Source organism: Solanum verrucosum, unplaced genomic scaffold (genome assembly GCF_900185275.1).
Source record: "Solanum verrucosum unplaced genomic scaffold, falcon-dt-bn FXZP01000271.1, whole genome shotgun sequence".
NCBI lineage: Eukaryota > Viridiplantae > Streptophyta > Magnoliopsida > Solanales > Solanaceae > Solanum > Solanum verrucosum.
Window position 1 is genome coordinate 1,422,052 of NW_026019951.1, and position 24,141 is coordinate 1,446,192.

Below are 24,141 nucleotides of genomic sequence, written 5' to 3' on the forward strand. Positions count from 1 at the left end.
ACACCACTCCCTGGCAGCAGTGCCATTTTGATGTTTGTGTAATCAAGACACAACTTCCAATGCAAGTGTCTACGATCGTACAATAGTTTAGTAACCCAACCAAGGGTTGGGATCGTTCCCACAAGGAGTGGTTTTGATAATTAATAGAAAAATAAAACTAAGTTCTAATTAGTCATAGTTAAAGATATTATCGATTAAAAACATTACAAATCAAAGGGGGTGACGCAAGAATCTATTAACAATGGGGGTTTTGTCACAAGTAAGCAAAAAATAGCAAAAATACAAAAAGTAATAATCAAGGAGATGGGATTATTGAGATGTGATAGGAATACGGGATAAATGAGATTATTGGGTACATGCTTTTGATAGAGAATTCATAGAATAATTGTGACTAGACTAGACTTTAAGGTGATAACAACAAGGTTAAGGGAGATCACAAATAGAGAATTGAATATTAGAATGCGGAAGCACAAAGAAAAGAAACAAAAAAACTAACTAAAGATATGGGAAATTCGAAGGAAAGATCCACGAATTTCCAAGGATTAGATGTTCTAAGGCCTTGAAAAGATCCAAGTAACAACGTATAGATTTATGGAAGAAATCTAACGCCTTTACTTGAGAAAACGAATCAAAACGATAGATTCGAATCTTGACCGCTTTATGAGTAACTAAAGACAATAATTAGTATGTAGAAACTAATCACCTTCTAAAGAATACCAAAAAGAAACGAAAGATATCACAAGAGAAAGTTACTTTATACCTTAAACTATGAAACTAGTGTAACACATGTATTATGCGTATGCTAGTTCTATTCACGTGATACTTGACATAGCCTTATAGTATAAGTGAGGGACCGTGCTTCTTATATGATTAGTGTTGGTTTAAACTAGCTAGCTCGCAAGGTGATGTAACACCTTGCACGTTTCAGCATGTGTACTGCAAGTTAGCTCCGACGGAAGTATTTAAACTAGAGGTAGTAAAGTGGTAACTGGGCCAAATGCACTACCACTTACTTGCATTAATTTGGCCCAAGTTGAGTAGAAGGATAAGGGAAAAATGGACAGCCAAGGCCCAATAGTCTTAAGTCCAAAAAGACCCAAGTGAAAAGTCCAAATAGGTGGACCACCTACTTGCATTAATTATGGCCTAAATTGACATGAATAGAGGGATAATTAGGAGTAGGGCCCAACAAGTGCTGAAGTTCCCAAAAGCCCAAGTTAAAAGGCCAAGTAGGTGGGTTACCTACTTGACAATATATGGCCAAAATTAATCAAGAAATTCGGCCATTACACCTCCTTTTTAAAGGGATAAAGATCAGATCTTTTGCTTCATTTTTAACATGCAAAATTTTCAGATTTCTTAAGTTTCTCTCTTGGTCTCTCTTGGCTTCAATCAGCAGCCCTAGAAAACCTTGGTTCCTTGAGTATTGCCCTATTTTCAAGTAAAAGTTTGAAGGAGAGTTTCAGTTCTTGGAGTACAACTTTAGAGGATAAATTCCTATAAACTAAGGTAAGACTACAGCCCATTTTTTTTCCTCTCTTTAAATACAGATTTGGGGTGGAGAATTTTGTATATCTTTATCAAGAACTAATGGATGGTGATAAATCTTTGAATTAATATTTTCCTATTATGCTGAAAGATTTTTAGGGATTAATAGTGGCTGCCTTATGTATATTGTTGTTGGGGGATGTTTGGGTATCTTGGAAAAGGATGTATGAAGTTGGATTAATGTATAGAAGAAGGGTGTGGTGGTTCACCATTGGTGCAAGGGTTGTATGGGCCTACTTTCCGTCAAGTGTTAACTATTGTTTTTAGGGCCTTGATTAGCTGCTGACATTAGCTTAATTGTGACTTATATTGTAGATTAGCATCCAAGAAGGGAGGTTGAATTGTGACAGTGGTATTGGTCAGAAAATAAGGTATGTAGGGCGATTCGATTCCATATTCCTTAGCATGAAATCTGATACTTGCGATTAATGTCAATAAGTGAATTTCCTAAGTTCTATTCCTAGTAAAGGAAACGTAGTGGCAATGTACGATATCCAAATAGCTAACAATATCCCCCCCCCTCCTAAGTGTACATAATTACTAAGTTACACGTTCAGTACTCTATAGTCAATTGAAGTCAATTGTGTCATTCAAGCTCTCAAGTAATGCATTAATGTTACATAGCTCCTTATATTGTAGCTACTGTCCTAAAGTATTATTTTCATGTCTCCTACTACTGTCTCGTATTTCCAAATCTCAAAAATGATTGTGACCACCAAAACAACAATCTCAAAGATTAAAGAATATAAGTGAAGCAATTTGTATAACTATGGGTGGCAGCTCAGGGGCGAAAGCCTAGCATGGGCCGATCCCAATTGGTATAGAAGGGTGGCAGCTCAAGGGCGAAAGCCAAGCATGGGCCGATCCCAATTTGTGCAATGTTGAGGACCACATTCCAGGGGTTAAAATGCCTAGCATGGGTCATCCTCTTCTACCACTGATCAGCTGGTCACTTATATCACATGGGTTATAAAGATCATAACACACATAAAGGTAAAGACAAGAATGTAACATACATGACCCCACCAGAGTTAACAGAGGCAACCTCCTATTCTGATTTATGCACTTATACGTTGATACCTGGTTTCGTTTGACCTCTTATTTTTATATATGTAGTTGCCTTACATATTCAGTACACTTTTCGTACTGACGTCCCTCGCGGGGAACGCTGCATTTCATGTTGCAGGCACAGGTACTCTCGCTAGTAGACCTCCTCAGTAGGAGCATACGACACTCAGCCACTTTTGGTGAGCTCCAGGTTGTTTCGGAGCTTTACTCTTGGTAGACTCATTTTGGTATTGTATCGTAGCTAGGGGTAAGGCGGGGTCTGTCCTGACCTACTCTAAGGGTTTCTATCTTTTAGAGGCTTTGTAGACTTATGTATATGGTTCAGTTGCATCTTAACCAGTTGTGGCCTCAATGGCCAAGTCTTGTATATAAGTTTTGGGTCTACTTATGTCGGTTCATATCGTTGTGTCCCTGGCAAACTTGTCACAAAACTTTTATAGTTACATGCATAGTAAGCACAGGTCACATGTTGGTTCTCTCGGGCCGTTAGGGCATCGAGTGCCTGTCCGTCTTAATGGGATTTGAGGCGTGATAAAGTGGTATCAGAGCAGGTCATCCTAGGGAGTCTACAAAGCCGTGTCTATGTAGAGTCTTGCTTATGGATGTGTTGTGCACCACATTTATAAACAGGAGGCTACAGGACATGTAGGAGTTGTCTCTTTTCTTTCATTTCTTAGATCGTGCGATAGAACCAATGTTGTGGTGAATAGTACCTAACTTCTGAATTGTTTTATTATAGCGAAGATGCCAGCTACGAGAAGGAATAAAAGTACAGGTAAGCGAGTGGATGTGGCTGCCCAAGAAGGGACCAGCCAACCACCACCTAGTCAAGCTGTTCAAGGTGAGGCTCAAGATGAGTCTCTATCACAGACTTCCCCGACCCCTCCATCGCCAGAAGAACTAAAGAGGGAAGCTGCACCTCAAGAACTTCCTATTAATGCTACCGAGCAAGATTTGAGGAATGCAGTCCAATTGTTGACTCGTATAGTTGCTGGCCATGGCCAAAGGCAAGAAGGTCCAATTGCGGGTATTAGTAGTGTAGCTAGAGCGGCTGGCACGCGGATACGTGATTTCCTTAATTTGGACCCTCCATCATTCACCAGGACAGATCCTAATGAAAATCCACAAGACTTTATAGATCAGATCCAACGCACTTTCGATATTATGCGTGTAAGTGGTAAAGAACCGCTCTAGCTAGCAGCATATAGATTAAAAGGTGTGGCAATATTGTGGTATGAAGCTTGGAAGCAATCCAGGGGAACAGATGCACCTTCAGCTATATGGAAAGAATTCAAAAAGGCATTCCTTGACCATTACCTGCCATTGGAGATCCGAGAGGCTCGTGCGGATCAGTTCTTAAATCTCCACCAAGGAAGTATGAGCGTGAGAGAGTACATTCTCAAATTTAATTCCTTGGCCAGGTATTCTCCTAATGTAGTTGCTACTATAGGGGATAAAGTTCACCGATATGTGGATAGATTAGATTCATATCTGGTTAGAGACTGTACCATTGCTTCATTGAATAAAGATATGGATATAGCAAGGATGCAAGCTTTTGCGCAAAAGTTAGAGGATCAAAGGCAAAGAAGAAGGACACAAGAGTCAGAAATAGGGCATTCTAAGAGGGCCAGATCTATGGGGCAGTTTACACCATCCCAAGGTGAGTTTAGGCCTAGGTTCTTTAACAGACCGCCTAGGCCATCATCTTCCTACTCTACAGCTAGTACCCCACCTCAATTTCAAGGGTCTAGGGGCAATCAATTTGGGAAAGAGGTGAAAGTCAAGGTTCACGAACAGCAGGATACCAAGAGCAGGGAAGTATGAGCCAATCAAGACCTCCTCGAGAGTTTTGTAAACAATGTGGAAGGAATCATTTAGGTGCATGTCGGTTTGGGACAAATGCTTGTTTTTGGTGTGGAACACCAGGTCATATGATGAAAAATTGCCCTCATAGAAGTGTGGGTGGTGTGGCACAACCTACTAGGTCAGTTGTTGCATCCTCATCATCAGCACCTTCTTTAGGTAGAGGACAGATGCCTACTGGTCGTGGTAGAGGAGCTAGGGGAGCAGCTAGTTCTAGTGGAGTTCAGAATCGCACATATGCTCTCGGGGATCGACAAAATTTGGAAGCCTCGCCGGATGTGGTTACAGGTACATTGTCCATCTTTTCACATATTGTATATGTATTAATTGATCCGGGGTCTACACTATCATATGTTACTCCATTGATTGCTGAAAAGTTCAAAAGAACACCAGAATTATTAGTGAAGCCATTTGAGGTGTCTACACCGATTGGTGACTCTATTATAGCTAGAAGGGTTTATCGTAATTGCATTGTAACTGTTTGTGATCGTGATACGTTGGCTGACCTTGTTGAGCTAGAAATGGTGGATTTCGATGTTATAATGGGTATGGATTGGTTAGCTTCTTGTTATGCCACGGTAGATTGCCGAACGAAGACGCTGCATTTCCATTTTCCAAAAGAGGTCGTTCTTGAATGGAAAGGTAATATTGGGACATCAAGAGGTAAATTTATTTCCTATTTTAAGGCAAAGAAGATGATGTCCAAAGGATGCATATGTCATCTAGTGAGAGTGAGAAATATAGATGCGGAGCCACCAACTCTTCAATCCATTCCAGTGGTAAATGAATTTCTCGATGTATTTCCTGAAGATCTTCCGGGTTTGCCTCCAGAACGAGAAATAGAGTTTGGTATTGATGTGATTCCAGATACTCAACCTATATCCATCCCTCCATATAGAATGGCCTCGGCAGAATTACGGGAGTTGAAGGAGCAATTAAAAGACTTATTAGAAAAAGGATTCATAAGGCCTAGTATGTCCCCATGGGGAGCACCAGTTTTATTTGTACACAAGAAAGATGGCTCGTTAAGAATGTGTATCGATTACCGGCAGTTGAATAAGGTAACGATTAAGAACAAATATCCTCTCCCTAGAATTGATGATTTGTTTGATCAGTTACAAGGTGCTAGGTGTTTTTCAAAAATTGACCTGAGGTCGGGTTATCACCAAGTGAAGGTCTAAGACGAAGATATACCCAAGACAGCTTTCCGAACACGATATGGTCATTTTGAGTTTGTAGTCATGTCATTCGGGCTAACGAATGCACCAGCAGTTTTTATGGATTTGATGAATAGGGTATTCAAGCCATTTTTAGATGTGTTCGTGATAGTATTCATAGATGACATTTCGGTGTATTCAAGATCAGAAGAGGACCATGCTAATCACCTGCGACAGGTGTTACAAATTCTTCGTGAGCGTAAGTTGTATGCAAAGTTCTCTAAATGTGAGTTCTGGTTAAACTCAGTGGCATTCCTAGGTCATGTTGTATCCGATGAAGGAATAAGGGTTGATAATCAGAAGATAGAAGCGGTGAAAAACTGGCCAAGACCTACAACGCCTACGGAGATCCGTAGTTTCCTTGGATTGGCAGGTTATTACAGAAGGTTCGTTGAAGGATTCTCTTCCATTGCTGCACCCTTAACAAAGCTAACACACAAAGAAACCAAGTTTCAGTGGAGTGATGAATGTGAAAGAAGCTTCCAAGAGCTGAGGAATAAATTAACTTCTACACCGGTATTGGTACTTCCAGAAGGAACAGAAGGGTATGCAGTCTATTGTGAAGCTTCGGGGGTGGGCCTAGTATGTGTTTTAATGCAGCATGGTAAGGTAATAGCTTACGGCTCAAGGCAGCTGCGGCCACATGAGAAAAATTATCCAACACATGATCTAGAACTAGCCGCAGTTGTATTTGCTTTGAAGATATGGCGCCACTACTTGTATGGAGTTCATGTTGATATATACACTGATCACAAGAGTTTGCAATATATCTTTAAGCAAAAGGACCTAAATCTAAGGCAGCGAAGATGGCTGGAGCTATTAAAAGATTATGACATTGATATCTTGTATCATCCCGGGAAAGCAAAATAGTAGCTGATGCGTTAAGTCATAAAATAATGGCAAGCATCTATGGGCGGTCTGTGGAAAGACAAGGAATAACTAAGGATCTATGTCAACTAGCTAGCTTGGGGGTTCGGCTTCTTGAATCTCCTGACAAAGGGGTTATTGTGCAAAATGCGGCAGAATCCTCATTAGTAGTAGAAGTGAAAGAGAAGCAGTACACGGATCCTATTCTATTAAAGCTTAAGGAGAATGTACAACAGGGTATGACAAAGGCATTTGAGCTTACGCAAGAGGGAGTACTTCGATGTCAAAACAGATTGTGTGTACTTAATGTAGATGAATTAAGAAAGAGGATTATGATAGAAGCGCATCATTCGACATATTATGTCCATCCGGGGTCAACTAAAATGTATCATGACTTAGAAGAAATGTATTGGTGGGGGGACATGAAGAAGAACATTGCGGAATTCGTGGCTCAATGTCCAAATTGTCAACAAGTGAAAGTAGAGCACCAAAAGCCCGGAGGTTATATGCAGTGTATAGAACTTCCAATTTGGAAGTGGGATATGATCAATATGGATTTTGTCACTGGTTTGCCTCGTTCATTTTGGAAGTTTGATTCTATATGGGTAATTGTTGATAGACTGACCAAATCAGCGCACTTCTTGCCGGTCAAGACTACTTATACAATTGAGGAATATGCGAGGTTGTTTATTAAAGAGATAGTTCGTCTACATGGAGTGCCAATCTCTATTATATCTGATAGGGGAGCTCAATTCACTGCAAATTTTTGGAAGTCATTTCAGAAGTGTTTAGGAACACAAGTGAATTTAAGTACAGCCTTTCACTCTCAAACAGATGGTCAGGCAGAGCGTACAAATCAAACACTCGAGGATATGTTGCGAGCTTGTATATTGGACTTCAAAGGTAGTTGGGATGATCATTTGCCATTGATCGAGTTTGCATACAACAATAGCTACCATTCAAGTATTAAAATGGCACCTTATGAAGCTTTATATGGAAGAAAATGTAGATCCCCAATTAGCTGGTTCGAAAAAGGTGAAACCACCTTATTTGGGCCAGATCTTGTTCATCAAGCTATGGAAAAAGTCAAAGTGATACGGCAGCAGCTAGAAACAGCTCAAAGTCGACATAAATCATATGCGAATGTTAGAAAGAGAGGACAAGAATTTTCTATAGGGGATTGGGTGTTCTTGAAGGTGTCACCAATGAAAGGGGTAATGAGGTTTGGTAAAAAAGGAAAATTGAGTCCATGCTATATAGGGTCATATAAGATTATTCGAAGAGTTGGCCAAGTAGCCTATGAGTTATAGCTACCACAAGAGCTTTCATCAGTTCATCCGGTGTTTCATGTCTCGATGCTTCGGAAATGCATAAGTGACCCATCTCATATTACTCCTACTGAAGATGTACAGGTTACGGGAGATCTCACTTATGAAGAAGTACACATTGCTATTCTGGATCGACAAGTTAGGAAGTTAAGAAATAAAGAAGTAGCTTCTGTAAAAGTATTATGGAGGAACCAACAAGTAAAAGAAGTTACATGGGAAGCGGAAGAAGCAATGAAATTGAAGTATCCTCATCTCTTTCAGATCCATGAGAAGGATGAAAATGTTTAGTCTAGACGCTGACAAGTAAGTATAAGTCTATTTGTATTATGTGATTAATAGTAGCACTAACTTAGGCTTGAACTAGTTTGGGCTGGATAACCATGCTAACATTCGAGGACGAATGTTTTTAAGGGGGAAAGAATGTAACAACCTGTATTATGCGTATGCTAGTTCTATTCACGTGATACTTGACATAGCCTTATAGTATAAGTGAGGGACCGTGCTTCTTATATGATTAGTGTTGGTTTAAACTAGCTAGCTCGCAAGGTGATGTAACACCTTGCACGTTTCAGCATGTGTACTGCAAGTTAGCTCCGACGGAAGTATTTAAACTAGAGGTAGTAAAGTGGTAATTGGGCCAAATGCACTACCACTTACTTGCATTAATCGGCCCAAGTTGAGTAGAAAGATAAGGGAAAAATGGACAGCCAAGGCCCAATAGTCTTAAGTCCAAAAAGGCCCAAGTGAAAAGTCCAAATAGGTGGACCACCTACTTGCATTAATTATGGCCTAAATTGACATGAATAGAGGGATAATTAGGAGTAGGGCCCAACAAGTGCTGAAGTTCCCAAAAGCCCAAGTTAAAAGGCCAAGTAGGTGGGGCCAAGTAGGTGGGTTACCTACTTGACAATATATGGCCAAAATTAATCAAGAAATTCGGCCATTACACCTCCTTTTTAAAGGGATAAAGATCAGATCTTTTGCTTCATTTTTAACTTGCAAAATTTTCAGATTTCTTAAGTTTCTCTCTTGGTCTCTCTTGGCTTCAATCAGCAGTCCTAGAAAACCTTGGTTCCTTGAGTATTGCCCCATTTTCAAGTAAAAGTTTGAAGGAGAGTTTCAGTTCTTGGAGTACAACTTTAGAGGATAAATTCCTAGAAACTAAGGTAAGACTACTGCCCATTTTTTTTCCTCTCTTTAAATACAGATTTGGGGTGGAGAATTTTGTATATATTTATCAAGAACTAATGGATGGTGATAAATCTTTGAATTAATATTTTCCTATTATGCTGAAAGATTTTTAGGGATTAATAGTGGCTGCCTTATGTATATTGTTGTTGGGGGCTGTTTGGGTATCTTGGAAAAGGATGTATGAAGTTGGATTAATGTATAGAAGAAGGGTGTGGTGGTTCACCATTGGTGCAAGGGTTGTATGGGCCTACTTTCCGTCAAGTGTTAACTACTGTTTTTAGGGCCTTGATTAGCTGCTGACATTAGCTTAATTGTGACTTATATTGTAGATTAGCATCCAAGAAGGGAGGTTGAATTGTGACAGTGGTATTGGTCAGAAAATAAGGTATGTAGGGCTATTCGATTCCATATTCCTTGGCATGAAATCTGATACTTGCGATTAATGTCAATAAGTGAATTTCCTAAGTTCTATTCCTAGTAAAGGAAACATAGTGGCAACGTACGATATCCAAATAGCTAACAATATCCCCCCCTCCTAAGTGTACATAATTACTAAGTTACACGTTCAGTACTCTATAGTCAATTGAAGTCAATTGTGTCATTCAAGCTCTCAAGTAATGCATTAATGTTACATAGCTCCTTATATTGTAGCTATTGTCCTAAAGTATTATTTTCATGTCTCTTACTACTGTCTCGTATTTCCAAATCTCTAAAATGATTGTGACCACCAAAACAACAATCTCAAAGATTAAAAAATCTAAGTGAAGCAATTTGTATAACTATGGGTGGCAGCTCAGGGGCGAAAGCCTAGCATGGGCCGATCCCAATTGGTATAGAAGGGTGGCAGCTCAGGGGCAAAAGCCTAGCATGGGCCGATCCCAATTTGTGCAATGTTGAGGACCGTATCCCAGGGGTTAAAATGCCTAGCATGAGTCATCCTCTTCTACCACTGATCAGCTTGTCACTTATATCACATGGGTTATAAAGATCATAACACACATAAAGGTAAAGACAAGAATGTAACATACATGAACCCACCAGAGTTAACAGAGGCAGCCTCCTATTCTGATTTATGCACTTATACGTTGATACCTGTTATCGTTTGAACTCTTATTTTTATATATGTAGTTGCCTTACATATTCAGTACACTTTTCGTACTGACGTCCCTCGCGGGGGACGCTGCATTTCATGCTGCAGGCACAGGTACTCTCGCTAGTAGACCTCCTCAGTAGGAGCATACGACACTTAACTACTTTTAGTGAGCTCCAGGTTGTTTCGGAGCTTTACTGAGCCCTTGGTAGACTCATTTTGGTATTGTATCGTAGCTAGGGGTAAGGCGGGGTCTGTCCCGACCTACTCTAAGGGTTTCTATCTTTTAGAGGCTTTGTAGACTTATGTATATGGTTCAGTTGCATCTTAACCAATTGTGGCCTCAATTGCCAAGTCTTGTATATAAGTTTTGGGTCTACTTATGTCTGTTCATATCGTTGTGTCCCTGGCGAACTTGTCAAAAAACTTTCAATAGTTACATGCATAGTAAGCACAGGTCACATGTTGGTTCTCTCGGGCCGTTAGGTCATCGAGTGCCTGTCCGTCTTAATGGGATTTGAGGCGTGACATAAGGATAGAGGTGAATGACCCAAGTCATGACTAAGGATAAGTTGAGGTTACTTCAACAAGTGTTCCTCATATGTTGATTATTAGTTATGTGCATTGATTATGCTTATGACTTCTGTTGTCTAACTTTTATGCTTATGTTGATGTTTATGCAAGCTATCATATTTAGTACATGTTTGTACTAATTCATACTCTTGCCGACATTTCTTATCCAAATGTAGGGTCCGGTGATCTCAACTCTCATTCTTGTAGCTAGGATCTTAGTAGAAGGCAATCTTGTAGATTGGTGAGTTCTCATAGCATTCGAGGATTTGGCCACCCTTTCTCTTATGTTCTTTCATTTTATGTTTTAAACAATGTTGTATGGGCTGTGTCCCAATATATTCATGTTTTATATGGTTTTGAGACAAGGTGTAATAGACTTCCCCTTTTGATATAAAGACTTTGGTTGTGTTGAAATGTTTTAATTTCCGATCATTTATATTATCTTATGTTATGAATGCTAAGTGGCTTGTATGAGACTGTCACGAGCCGGGATCACCCCCTAGTCGTAACCGGCGTACTCGACCTCGAAGAGGTCTAATACAAGTCTCTTAGCATTCATTCATCGCATAGACACTAAAACCATAGGGAATTAAAATCTTTCTTTACCAAGAAAACACTTCATTAAAAAAAACAATAGCAAGCGGAAGACTTTCTAGACTTTATACATGATGTCTCAAAACCATCTAATACTTTAGAGTACAAATTTCGGGACTAATCCCGTACACAACTTAAACAATACTAAAAGACATAAAAGAACGTATTGGGTATTGTCCTCGAATCTATGAGGACTCACCAAGTCTTCATCTTCAACACTTAGAAACCTATCAAAGCCATGACATGTCATCTTCTCCAAATCCCTACACTTTAGTTCAAAAAAGGGGAAAGAAAGGGGTTAGCACAATTAAGTACTAAGTATGGAGACCATGCAAAAACATGTCAAAAAGGACATTTTCAAAGAATAAATGCTTTCATATCAATTTGATAAAACCTTTCCTTTACAAGTATAAGAGACATAATACAAGTCAACATTAACATATAAGACCATAGCCCACCATACATATAATCAACATATGTCCATATACAACCCATGCTTAACTTTAAAAGAACACATGTCATTTCATTACCATAAGACCTCTACCTAATATAATCTTAAGACACACTTGAGTAAGACAAGAAGTGACCGCCCATACAACCTCTTCAAGCACACTTAAGTGTTCCTCAAGATTACCTTAGATAAGGACATTTCCTTTACAACATAACATCAATAGGCCAACATTCTTTAAGAAACCATTTTGGAGACATTCAAGCACATAAGGGGACTTTCACATAATAGTCGTTAGACTTAGGGAACTCACTTTAGTATCTTCAAAGCCTACTCGTGCCATGTGTAGATAGCATCCCATACTACTACCTACACGTTGTAGAACCTATCCAATAACTAGAGTGCACATCCCACATGATGGGAATAGGCATAACCGACATAGACCATACTAGCTAGGTATGAAATCCGGAGTCTATCCTACTCCGTGGAGGTTGTTCTACTTGCCAAAGGTAGAACTAGTAAGCAACCCATGTAGGCACATGGTTTAGGGGATGTCCAAGGAAGTTCATTGTGCCTAATCTCATACTCAACTAGGCCACCTTCCTAACCACATCCACTCGGTGCTAGCCTTGTTTCCCATAGAGTATTCAATCACATATGTACTTAGAGAAGGTTCCTTTTCTAGTTCAACCAACTCATAGTACCTCTTCCCAAGAAAGGCCCCATTTCTTAGTCATGGCCAATCAAGGTTCATAAGGATAGCTCATTAAATCCCCCTGGAAGGATGCCTTAGGCCTACCGATTTTTCATTAAGGGTGCCTTAAGCCTGCCGGTCCAAGGTTCATCATTTCACACATGAGAAGGGCTACCACCATTAGGTCTACCGATTTCATGGTTTTACATTTACTTAGGAAAGCTAGACTTATGAAAGGGCACCATTTCTTAGTTTTGCCGATTCAAGTCTTGGCATGGAATTCCTCTTTTAGCATTTATAGAAAGGGCACCATTTCTTAGTTCTGCCCATTTCACACATTCATGCATTCAAGACTTTAAGTAACAAGGAGGGACACTTTAGTCTACCACCCAAGTCACAACATTTTCATTTAAGGATACTTCATAATCCAACATCATTTCATATATACATCATAAGAAATCATATTTTAACTCACAATGCTATCCACTTTACATAGGATCATCACAAGATCACATAAAACTCATTCACATCATACCTTCACATATAGCTTCATATAAAACTCATTCACATCATACCTTCACATATAGCTTCATATAAAACTCATTCACATCATACCTTCACATATAGCTTCATATAAAACTCATTCACATCATACCTTCACATATAGCTTCACATCAAACTCTACATATAGCTTCATATAGGACTTTACATATAGCCTCATATGTGTATAATAATACAACAATATAATAACATTCACATAATGCCCTTCATGGCCTCAATTCACAATAATACAACAAATAACCACCTCCACCAAAGGTGGATCAAACCAACCAATAACAATTATATTAATACTAAGAGATCAAGCCATCTTACCACCCTTTTCAAAGGCCATAAGCCACAATACTCAATTTCATGCCAATTATACAATATTTATCAAGTTTGATCAACTTACCCTCTTTCCATGGCAATCTTCATCATCCTCATATTCCAACAATTAACAATACAATAACAATGATAATAACAACATTCAACTATACAAACTAAGCTAAGCATAAGCCCATAATCAACATGAAGACCAATTCACAATTTTGCCCATTCAAGGCTAACATCCCACATCCTTCAATTCAATAACAATTCTTAACAATTCAACATAGATAAATACATACATGAACAGCCCACAACAATTTACACAATAATCGTCCATCAAATTACACAAAATCAATACACCCACTTTAGGCCAAATTTAGAGAATTTGTAAAGGCATGGGTTCATGAAGATTTCTTTCCTAAAACCATCAATAATCATTAATAACAACATAAAACATCATTGGAAATCATTTAATGCAAGGACCCATGCTTAGAATTCGAAATAGGATTTTGGTGTATTTGAAAGACCTTGAAAACCTTTTGATTGGGCTCCTTGAAAGAAAGAATGATCAAGGATAAAGGATCCCCATACCTTAAAGATGAATTTCCCACGAAATTTGAAGAAGAAACACCAAGAAATCTTCAACCCTAGCTCCAACTCCTCTTCTTCCTCTCTTCTTCACTCAAGAACCCTAACTCTTATTCTTTTAAAATGGAACAAAAATGATCCCCAAACAGCCTAACACAACAATATAACCTCAAAAGAAAAGATTTGTGAAAAGACCGAAATGCCCTTAAATTTCCGGACGGACTCTCTGCCAACTGCCCAACTTTCAAAGGGCATAACTCGCTCATACGAACTCGGAATCGAGCAAACTCAGTGGCGTTGGAAAGATCGTTCCAAGGGATTTCCAAACATAACTGGAACTACTCCTGGATCATCCTGAGCTAGGAGTTATGACTGCTCAAAGTTGGCCAAAAACTCACTGATTTCCACACTTGGCCGAATTTCCAGATTCTGAATTATTTTCCAAAAATGACTACTTCCAATTTCAAGCTTCTTCTTATTCATTTTAAATTGTCGGAGTTACACAATTAAAACGAAATTACATATAAACCCCTCATAGAACCTCATTATAAAGTCAACACAAAGTCATAGGCTCTTGCTTAACCTATCATTTTTTTCCAAGTCGTTACATTATCCCCCACTTGGGAACATTCGTCCTCGAATGACACTTTAAACACATAAGGGGTAACGACTCAAGTAAACAGCCCATCAACATGCATACAACATCAATACAAATGCATAAATATTGGAGGAAACATCAACTCCACATAAAAAGTCTCACACAACTTCATGCAATTCAAGAAAGTAGGCACAACATCTACTAACTCCTTATGCATCATCTTTACCTTTTCTTATTTCTCATTTCATTTCATTGGAGGTACTTCCTTCTCCAAATCATCTCATGCTCATCATAACATCAAAGGACACAATATGCAATTTTCTCACTAAAACACATCATGCAACCTTCTCCAAAACTCAAGTAAGCATGCTCACATTATCACCTCATAAAGCAAATAGACAACTTATGCTAAATGCACATTATGCAACTTTCTCATAGAAGCACTTTAGGCAACATCATCAAAACACTTTTAAACATGCTCATAAGTCAACTCATGCAACATTTAGGAAAATCATTATAGATGCACATCAACATGAGGAACATAAATTTATGAAAAATCATTTTCTCATTTAATAAGAATTCATTTAAAACATGCATGACATAAGGAAACCATGGAAAACTCTTTTTCACATAAGACTCCAAAACATGAACCAAGCTTCTAGGAACTCTTTGTTTTAGGCTTGAGTAAGCACATAAAGAAGTAGGTAAGGATATCAACACTTCTCAACAACTTCACTACTCAACATACCATCAATCTTACCAAAACCATTTTTTTTACCCAACTCTTTAATTCACTAAACCTCTTGTAATGAAACATCAACCACACTTAAAGACCTTATCATCTAACCACATATTTCCCCCACTTAGGAGAAACTCTTACTAGTTCTTTCAAATTCACCTCCTTCCATCCTAAGGTCGGATCAAAACAACACTAGGCTTTTATACTCATTACACCTAGCATTTCTAAATCACCACACATTTCACAAATTCCTTCAACACATCACAAAACTTCCTCATGACTAAGCCGGATACTACCAACAACACGCATAACCAAAGGAATCCCATTCATACTAAAGTCATCACCACAATCTTTCACCTCACACCTACTAAGTCACCAAGTCATAGTTGGCATCACAACCAACATTCTCTCTCCCTCAATCCTTGCAACATTAAACTTCCTCAAAGGTTACACTCAAATGACCATCACCTACGGAAAAAGGGAAGACATTATAGAGAGAAACTCCATGGCACGACTAAAAGAATGTAGAAGTGAAACTTTCTTAGCACCCAATAGCCTCCTATTCATAATGTGGCGCGCTTCACATTATGAACAAGACTCTACTAGATGTGGTTTTGAGACAACCTAAGACCATCCCGGAAACTTATGCTCTGATACCAAGTTTGTCACGACCCGGGATCACCCCCTAGTCGTAACCGGCGTACTCGACCTCGAAGAGGTCTAATACAAGCCTCTTAGCATTCATTCATCGCATAGACACTAAAACCATAGGGAATTAAAAACTTTCTTTACCAAGAAAACATTTCATTAAAAAAAACAATAGCAAGCGGAAGACTTTCTAGACTTTATACATGATGTCTCAAAACCATCTAATACTTTAGAGTACAAATTTCGGGACTAATCCCGTACACAACTTAAACAATACTAAAAGACATAAAAGAACGTATTGGGTATTGTCCTCGAATCTATGAGGACTCACCAAGTCTTCATCTTCAACACTTAGAAACCTATCAAAGCCATGACATGTCATCTTCTCCAAATCCCTACACTTTAGTTCAAAAAAGGGGAAAGAAAGGGGTTAGCACAATTAAGTACTAAGTATGGAGACCATGCAAAAACATGTCAAAAAGGACATTTTCAAAGAATAAATGCTTTCATATCAATTTGATAAAACCTTTCCTTTACAAGTATAAGAGACATAATACAAGTCAACATTAACATATAAGACCATAGCCCACCATACATATAATCAACATATGTCCATATACAACCCATGCTTAACTTTAAAAGAACACATGTCATTTCATTACCATAAGACCTCTACCTAATATAATCTTAAGACACACTTGAGTAAGACAAGAAGTGACCGCCCATACAACCTCTTCAAGCACACTTAAGTGTTCCTCAAGATTACCTTAGATAAGGACATTTCCTTTACAACATAACATCAATAGGCCAACATTCTTTAAGAAACCATTTTGGAGACATTCAAGCACATAAGGGGACTTTCACATAATAGTCGTTAGACTTAGGGAACTCACTTTAGTATCTTCAAAGCCTACTCGTGCCATGTGTAGATAGCATCCCATACTACTACCTACACGTTGTAGAACCTATCCAATAACTAGAGTGCACATCCCACATGATGGGAATAGGCATAACCGACATAGACCATACTAGCTAGGTATGAAATCCGGAGTCTATCCTACTCCGTGGAGGTTGTTCTACTTGCCAAAGGTAGAACTAGTAAGCAACCCATGTAGGCACATGGTTTAGGGGATGTCCAAGGAAGTTCATTGTGCCTAATCTCATACTCAACTAGGCCACCTTCCTAACCACATCCACTCGGTGCTAGCCTTGTTTCCCATAGAGTATTCAATCACATATGTACTTAGAGAAGGTTCCTTTTCTAGTTCAACCAACTCATAGTACCTCTTCCCAAGAAAGGCCCCATTTCTTAGTCATGGCCAATCAAGGTTCATAAGGATAGCTCATTAAATCCCCCTGGAAGGATGCCTTAGGCCTACCGATTTTTCATTAAGGGTGCCTTAAGCCTGCCGGTCCAAGGTTCATCATTTCACACATGAGAAGGGCTACCACCATTAGGTCTACCGATTTCATGGTTTTACATTTACTTAGGAAAGCTAGACTTATGAAAGGGCACCATTTCTTAGTTTTGCCGATTCAAGTCTTGGCATGGAATTCCTCTTTTAGCATTTATAGAAAGGGCACCATTTCTTAGTTCTGCCCATTTCACACATTCATGCATTCAAGACTTTAAGTAACAAGGAGGGACACTTTAGTCTACCACCCAAGTCACAACATTTTCATTTAAGGATACTTCATAATCCAACATCATTTCATATATACATCATAAGAAATCATATTTTAACTCACAATGCTATCCACTTTACATAGGATCATCACAAGATCACATAAAACTCATTCACATCATACCTTCACATATAGCTTCATATAAAACTCATTCACATCATACCTTCACATATAGCTTCATATAAAACTCATTCACATCATACCTTCACATATAGCTTCATATAAAACTCATTCACATCATACCTTCACATATAGCTTCACATCAAACTCTACATATAGCTTCATATAGGACTTTACATATAGCCTCATATGTGTATAATAATACAACAATATAATAACATTCACATAATGCCCTTCATGGCCTCAATTCACAATAATACAACAAATAACCACCTCCACCAAAGGTGGATCAAACCAACCAATAACAATTATATTAATACTAAGAGATCAAGCCATCTTACCACCCTTTTCAAAGGCCATAAGCCACAATACTCAATTTCATGCCAATTATACAATATTTATCAAGTTTGATCAACTTACCCTCTTTCCATGGCAATCTTCATCATCCTCATATTCCAACAATTAACAATACAATAACAATGATAATAACAACATTCAACTATACAAACTAAGCTAAGCATAAGCCCATAATCAACATGAAGACCAATTCACAATTTTGCCCATTCAAGGCTAACATCCCACATCCTTCAATTCAATAACAATTCTTAACAATTCAACATAGATAAATACATACATGAACAGCCCACAACAATTTACACAATAATCGTCCATCAAATTACACAAAATCAATACACCCACTTTAGGCCAAATTTAGAGAATTTGTAAAGGCATGGGTTCATGAAGATTTCTTTCCTAAAACCATCAATAATCATTAATAACAACATAAAACATCATTGGAAATCATTTAATGCAAGGACCCATGCTTAGAATTCGAAATAGGATTTTGGTGTATTTGAAAGACCTTGAAAACCTTTTGATTGGGCTCCTTGAAAGAAAGAATGATCAAGGATAAAGGATCCCCATACCTTAAAGATGAATTTCCCACGAAATTTGAAGAAGAAACACCAAGAAATCTTCAACCCTAGCTCCAACTCCTCTTCTTCCTCTCTTCTTCACTCAAGAACCCTAACTCTTATTCTTTTAAAATGGAACAAAAATGATCCCCAAACAGCCTAACACAACAATATAACCTCAAAAGAAAAGATTTGTGAAAAGACCGAAATGCCCTTAAATTTCCGGACGGACTCTCTGCCAACTGCCCAACTTTCAAAGGGCATAACTCGCTCATACGAACTCGGAATCGAGCAAACTCAGTGGCGTTGGAAAGATCGTTCCAAGGGATTTCCAAACATAACTGGAACTACTCCTGGATCATCCTGAGCTAGGAGTTATGACTGCTCAAAGTTGGCCAAAAACTCACTGATTTCCACACTTGGCCGAATTTCCAGATTCTGAATTATTTTCCAAAAATGACTACTTCCAATTTCAAGCTTCTTCTTATTCATTTTAAATTGTCGGAGTTACACAATTAAAACGAAATTACATATAAACCCCTCATAGAACCTCATTATAAAGTCAACACAAAGTCATAGGCTCTTGCTTAACCTATCATTTTTTTCCAAGTCGTTACATTATCCCCCACTTGGGAACATTCGTCCTCGAATGACACTTTAAACACATAAGGGGTAACGACTCAAGTAAACAGCCCATCAACATGCATACAACATCAATACAAATGCATAAATATTGGAGGAAACATCAACTCCACATAAAAAGTCTCACACAACTTCATGCAATTCAAGAAAGTAGGCACAACATCTACTAACTCCTTATGCATCATCTTTACCTTTTCTTATTTCTCATTTCATTTCATTGGAGGTACTTCCTTCTCCAAATCATCTCATGCTCATCATAACATCAAAGGACACAATATGCAATTTTCTCACTAAAACACATCATGCAACCTTCTCCAAAACTCAAGTAAGCATGCTCACATTATCACCTCATAAAGCAAATAGACAACTTATGCTAAATGCACATTATGCAACTTTCTCATAGAAGCACTTTAGGCAACATCATCAAAACACTTTTAAACATGCTCATAAGTCAACTCATGCAACATTTAGGAAAATCATTATAGATGCACATCAACATGAGGAACATAAATTTATGAAAAATCATTTTCTCATTTAATAAGAATTCATTTAAAACATGCATGACATAAGGAAACCATGGAAAACTCTTTTTCACATAAGACTCCAAAACATGAACCAAGCTTCTAGGAACTCTTTGTTTTAGGCTTGAGTAAGCACATAAAGAAGTAGGTAAGGATATCAACACTTCTCAACAACTTCACTACTCAACATACCATCAATCTTACCAAAACCATTTTTTTTACCCAACTCTTTAATTCACTAAACCTCTTGTAATGAAACATCAACCACACTTAAAGACCTTATCATCTAACCACATATTTCCCCCACTTAGGAGAAACTCTTACTAGTTCTTTCAAATTCACCTCCTTCCATCCTAAGGTCGGATCAAAACAACACTAGGCTTTTATACTCATTACACCTAGCATTTCTAAATCACCACACATTTCACAAATTCCTTCAACACATCACAAAACTTCCTCATGACTAAGCCGGATACTACCAACAACACGCATAACCAAAGGAATCCCATTCATACTAAAGTCATCACCACAATCTTTCACCTCACACCTACTAAGTCACCAAGTCATAGTTGGCATCACAACCAACATTCTCTCTCCCTCAATCCTTGCAACATTAAACTTCCTCAAAGGTTACACTCAAATGACCATCACCTACGGAAAAAGGGAAGACATTATAGAGAGAAACTCCATGGCACGACTAAAAGAATGTAGAAGTGAAACTTTCTTAGCACCCAATAGCCTCCTATTCATAATGTGGCGCGCTTCACATTATGAACAAGACTCTACTAGATGTGGTTTTGAGACAACCTAAGACCATCCCGGAAACTTATGCTCTGATACCAAGTTTGTCACGACCCGGGATCACCCCCTAGTCGTAACCGGCGTACTCGACCTCGAAGAGGTCTAATACAAGCCTCTTAGCATTCATTCATCGCATAGACACTAAAACCATAGGGAATTAAAAACTTTCTTTACCAAGAAAACATTTCATTAAAAAAAACAATAGCAAGCGGAAGACTTTCTAGACTTTATACATGATGTCTCAAAACCATCTAATACTTTAGAGTACAAATTTCGGGACTAATCCCGTACACAACTTAAACAATACTAAAAGACATAAAAGAACGTATTGGGTATTGTCCTCGAATCTATGAGGACTCACCAAGTCTTCATCTTCAACACTTAGAAACCTATCAAAGCCATGACATGTCATCTTCTCCAAATCCCTACACTTTAGTTCAAAAAAGGGGAAAGAAAGGGGTTAGCACAATTAAGTACTAAGTATGGAGACCATGCAAAAACATGTCAAAAAGGACATTTTCAAAGAATAAATGCTTTCATATCAATTTGATAAAACCTTTCCTTTACAAGTATAAGAGACATAATACAAGTCAACATTAACATATAAGACCATAGCCCACCATACATATAATCAACATATGTCCATATACAACCCATGCTTAACTTTAAAAGAACACATGTCATTTCATTACCATAAGACCTCTACCTAATATAATCTTAAGACACACTTGAGTAAGACAAGAAGTGACCGCCCATACAACCTCTTCAAGCACACTTAAGTGTTCCTCAAGATTACCTTAGATAAGGACATTTCCTTTACAACATAACATCAATAGGCCAACATTCTTTAAGAAACCATTTTGGAGACATTCAAGCACATAAGGGGACTTTCACATAATAGTCGTTAGACTTAGGGAACTCACTTTAGTATCTTCAAAGCCTACTCGTGCCATGTGTAGATAGCATCCCATACTACTACCTACACGTTGTAGAACCTATCCAATAACTAGAGTGCACATCCCACATGATGGGAATAGGCATAACCGACATAGACCATACTAGCTAGGTATGAAATCCGGAGTCTATCCTACTCCGTGGAGGTTGTTCTACTTGCCAAAGGTAGAACTAGTAAGCAACCCATGTAGGCACATGGTTTAGGGGATGTCCAAGGAAGTTCATTGTGCCTAATCTCATACTCAACTAGGCCACCTTCCTAACCACATCCACTCGGTGCTAGCCTTGTTTCCCATAGAGTATTCAATCACATATGTACTTAGAGAAGGTTCCTTTTCTAGTTCAACCAACTCATAGTACCTCTTCCCAAGAAAGGCCCCATTTCTTAGTCATGGCCAATCAAGGTTCATAAGGATAGCTCATTAAATCCCCCTGGAAGGATGCCTTAGGCCTACCGATTTTTCATTAAGGGTGCCTTAAGCCTGCCGGTCCAAGGTTCATCATTTCACACATGAGAAGGGCTACCACCATTAGGTCTACCGATTTCATGGTTTTACATTTACTTAGGAAAGCTAGACTTATGAAAGGGCACCATTTCTTAGTTTTGCCGATTCAAGTCTTGGCATGGAATTCCTCTTTTAGCATTTATAGAAAGGGCACCATTTCTTAGTTCTGCCCATTTCACACATTCATGCATTCAAGACTTTAAGTAACAAGGAGGGACACTTTAGTCTACCACCCAAGTCACAACATTTTCATTTAAGGATACTTCATAATCCAACATCATTTCATATATACATCATAAGAAATCATATTTTAACTCACAATGCTATCCACTTTACATAGGATCATCACAAGATCACATAAAACTCATTCACATCATACCTTCACATATAGCTTCATATAAAACTCATTCACATCATACCTTCACATATAGCTTCATATAAAACTCATTCACATCATACCTTCACATATAGCTTCATATAAAACTCATTCACATCATACCTTCACATATAGCTTCACATCAAACTCTACATATAGCTTCATATAGGACTTTACATATAGCCTCATATGTGTATAATAATACAACAATATAATAACATTCACATAATGCCCTTCATGGCCTCAATTCACAATAATACAACAAATAACCACCTCCACCAAAGGTGGATCAAACCAACCAATAACAATTATATTAATACTAAGAGATCAAGCCATCTTACCACCCTTTTCAAAGGCCATAAGCCACAATACTCAATTTCATGCCAATTATACAATATTTATCAAGTTTGATCAACTTACCCTCTTTCCATGGCAATCTTCATCATCCTCATATTCCAACAATTAACAATACAATAACAATGATAATAACAACATTCAACTATACAAACTAAGCTAAGCATAAGCCCATAATCAACATGAAGACCAATTCACAATTTTGCCCATTCAAGGCTAACATCCCACATCCTTCAATTCAATAACAATTCTTAACAATTCAACATAGATAAATACATACATGAACAGCCCACAACAATTTACACAATAATCGTCCATCAAATTACACAAAATCAATACACCCACTTTAGGCCAAATTTAGAGAATTTGTAAAGGCATGGGTTCATGAAGATTTCTTTCCTAAAACCATCAATAATCATTAATAACAACATAAAACATCATTGGAAATCATTTAATGCAAGGACCCATGCTTAGAATTCGAAATAGGATTTTGGTGTATTTGAAAGACCTTGAAAACCTTTTGATTGGGCTCCTTGAAAGAAAGAATGATCAAGGATAAAGGATCCCCATACCTTAAAGATGAATTTCCCACGAAATTTGAAGAAGAAACACCAAGAAATCTTCAACCCTAGCTCCAACTCCTCTTCTTCCTCTCTTCTTCACTCAAGAACCCTAACTCTTATTCTTTTAAAATGGAACAAAAATGATCCCCAAACAGCCTAACACAACAATATAACCTCAAAAGAAAAGATTTGTGAAAAGACCGAAATGCCCTTAAATTTCCGGACGGACTCTCTGCCAACTGCCCAACTTTCAAAGGGCATAACTCGCTCATACGAACTCGGAATCGAGCAAACTCAGTGGCGTTGGAAAGATCGTTCCAAGGGATTTCCAAACATAACTGGAACTACTCCTGGATCATCCTGAGCTAGGAGTTATGACTGCTCAAAGTTGGCCAAAAACTCACTGATTTCCACACTTGGCCGAATTTCCAGATTCTGAATTATTTTCCAAAAATGACTACTTCCAATTTCAAGCTTCTTCTTATTCATTTTAAATTGTCGGAGTTACACAATTAAAACGAAATTACATATAAACCCCTCATAGAACCTCATTATAAAGTCAACACAAAGTCATAGGCTCTTGCTTAACCTATCATTTTTTTCCAAGTCGTTACATTATCCCCCACTTGGGAACATTCGTCCTCGAATGACACTTTAAACACATAAGGGGTAACGACTCAAGTAAACAGCCCATCAACATGCATACAACATCAATACAAATGCATAAATATTGGAGGAAACATCAACTCCACATAAAAAGTCTCACACAACTTCATGCAATTC

The 24,141-nt window shown here is 38.2% G+C and overlaps 2 protein-coding genes across 3 annotated transcripts in view; both read left to right on the forward strand.

Annotated features, from left to right (window-relative positions):
* The window catches only part of LOC125814065 (glycolate oxidase 1), a 197,516-nt gene that overhangs the window by 66,163 nt on the left and 107,212 nt on the right, over positions 1–24,141 (forward strand). The window lies entirely within an intron of this gene.
* LOC125814076 (uncharacterized) lies at positions 4,437–6,566 on the forward strand. The gene is made up of 3 exons (XM_049493526.1): positions 4,437–5,451; positions 5,719–6,383; positions 6,474–6,566. Exons 1-3 carry the CDS (start codon positions 4,437–4,439, stop codon positions 6,564–6,566), a joined length of 1,773 nt encoding a protein of 590 aa, XP_049349483.1.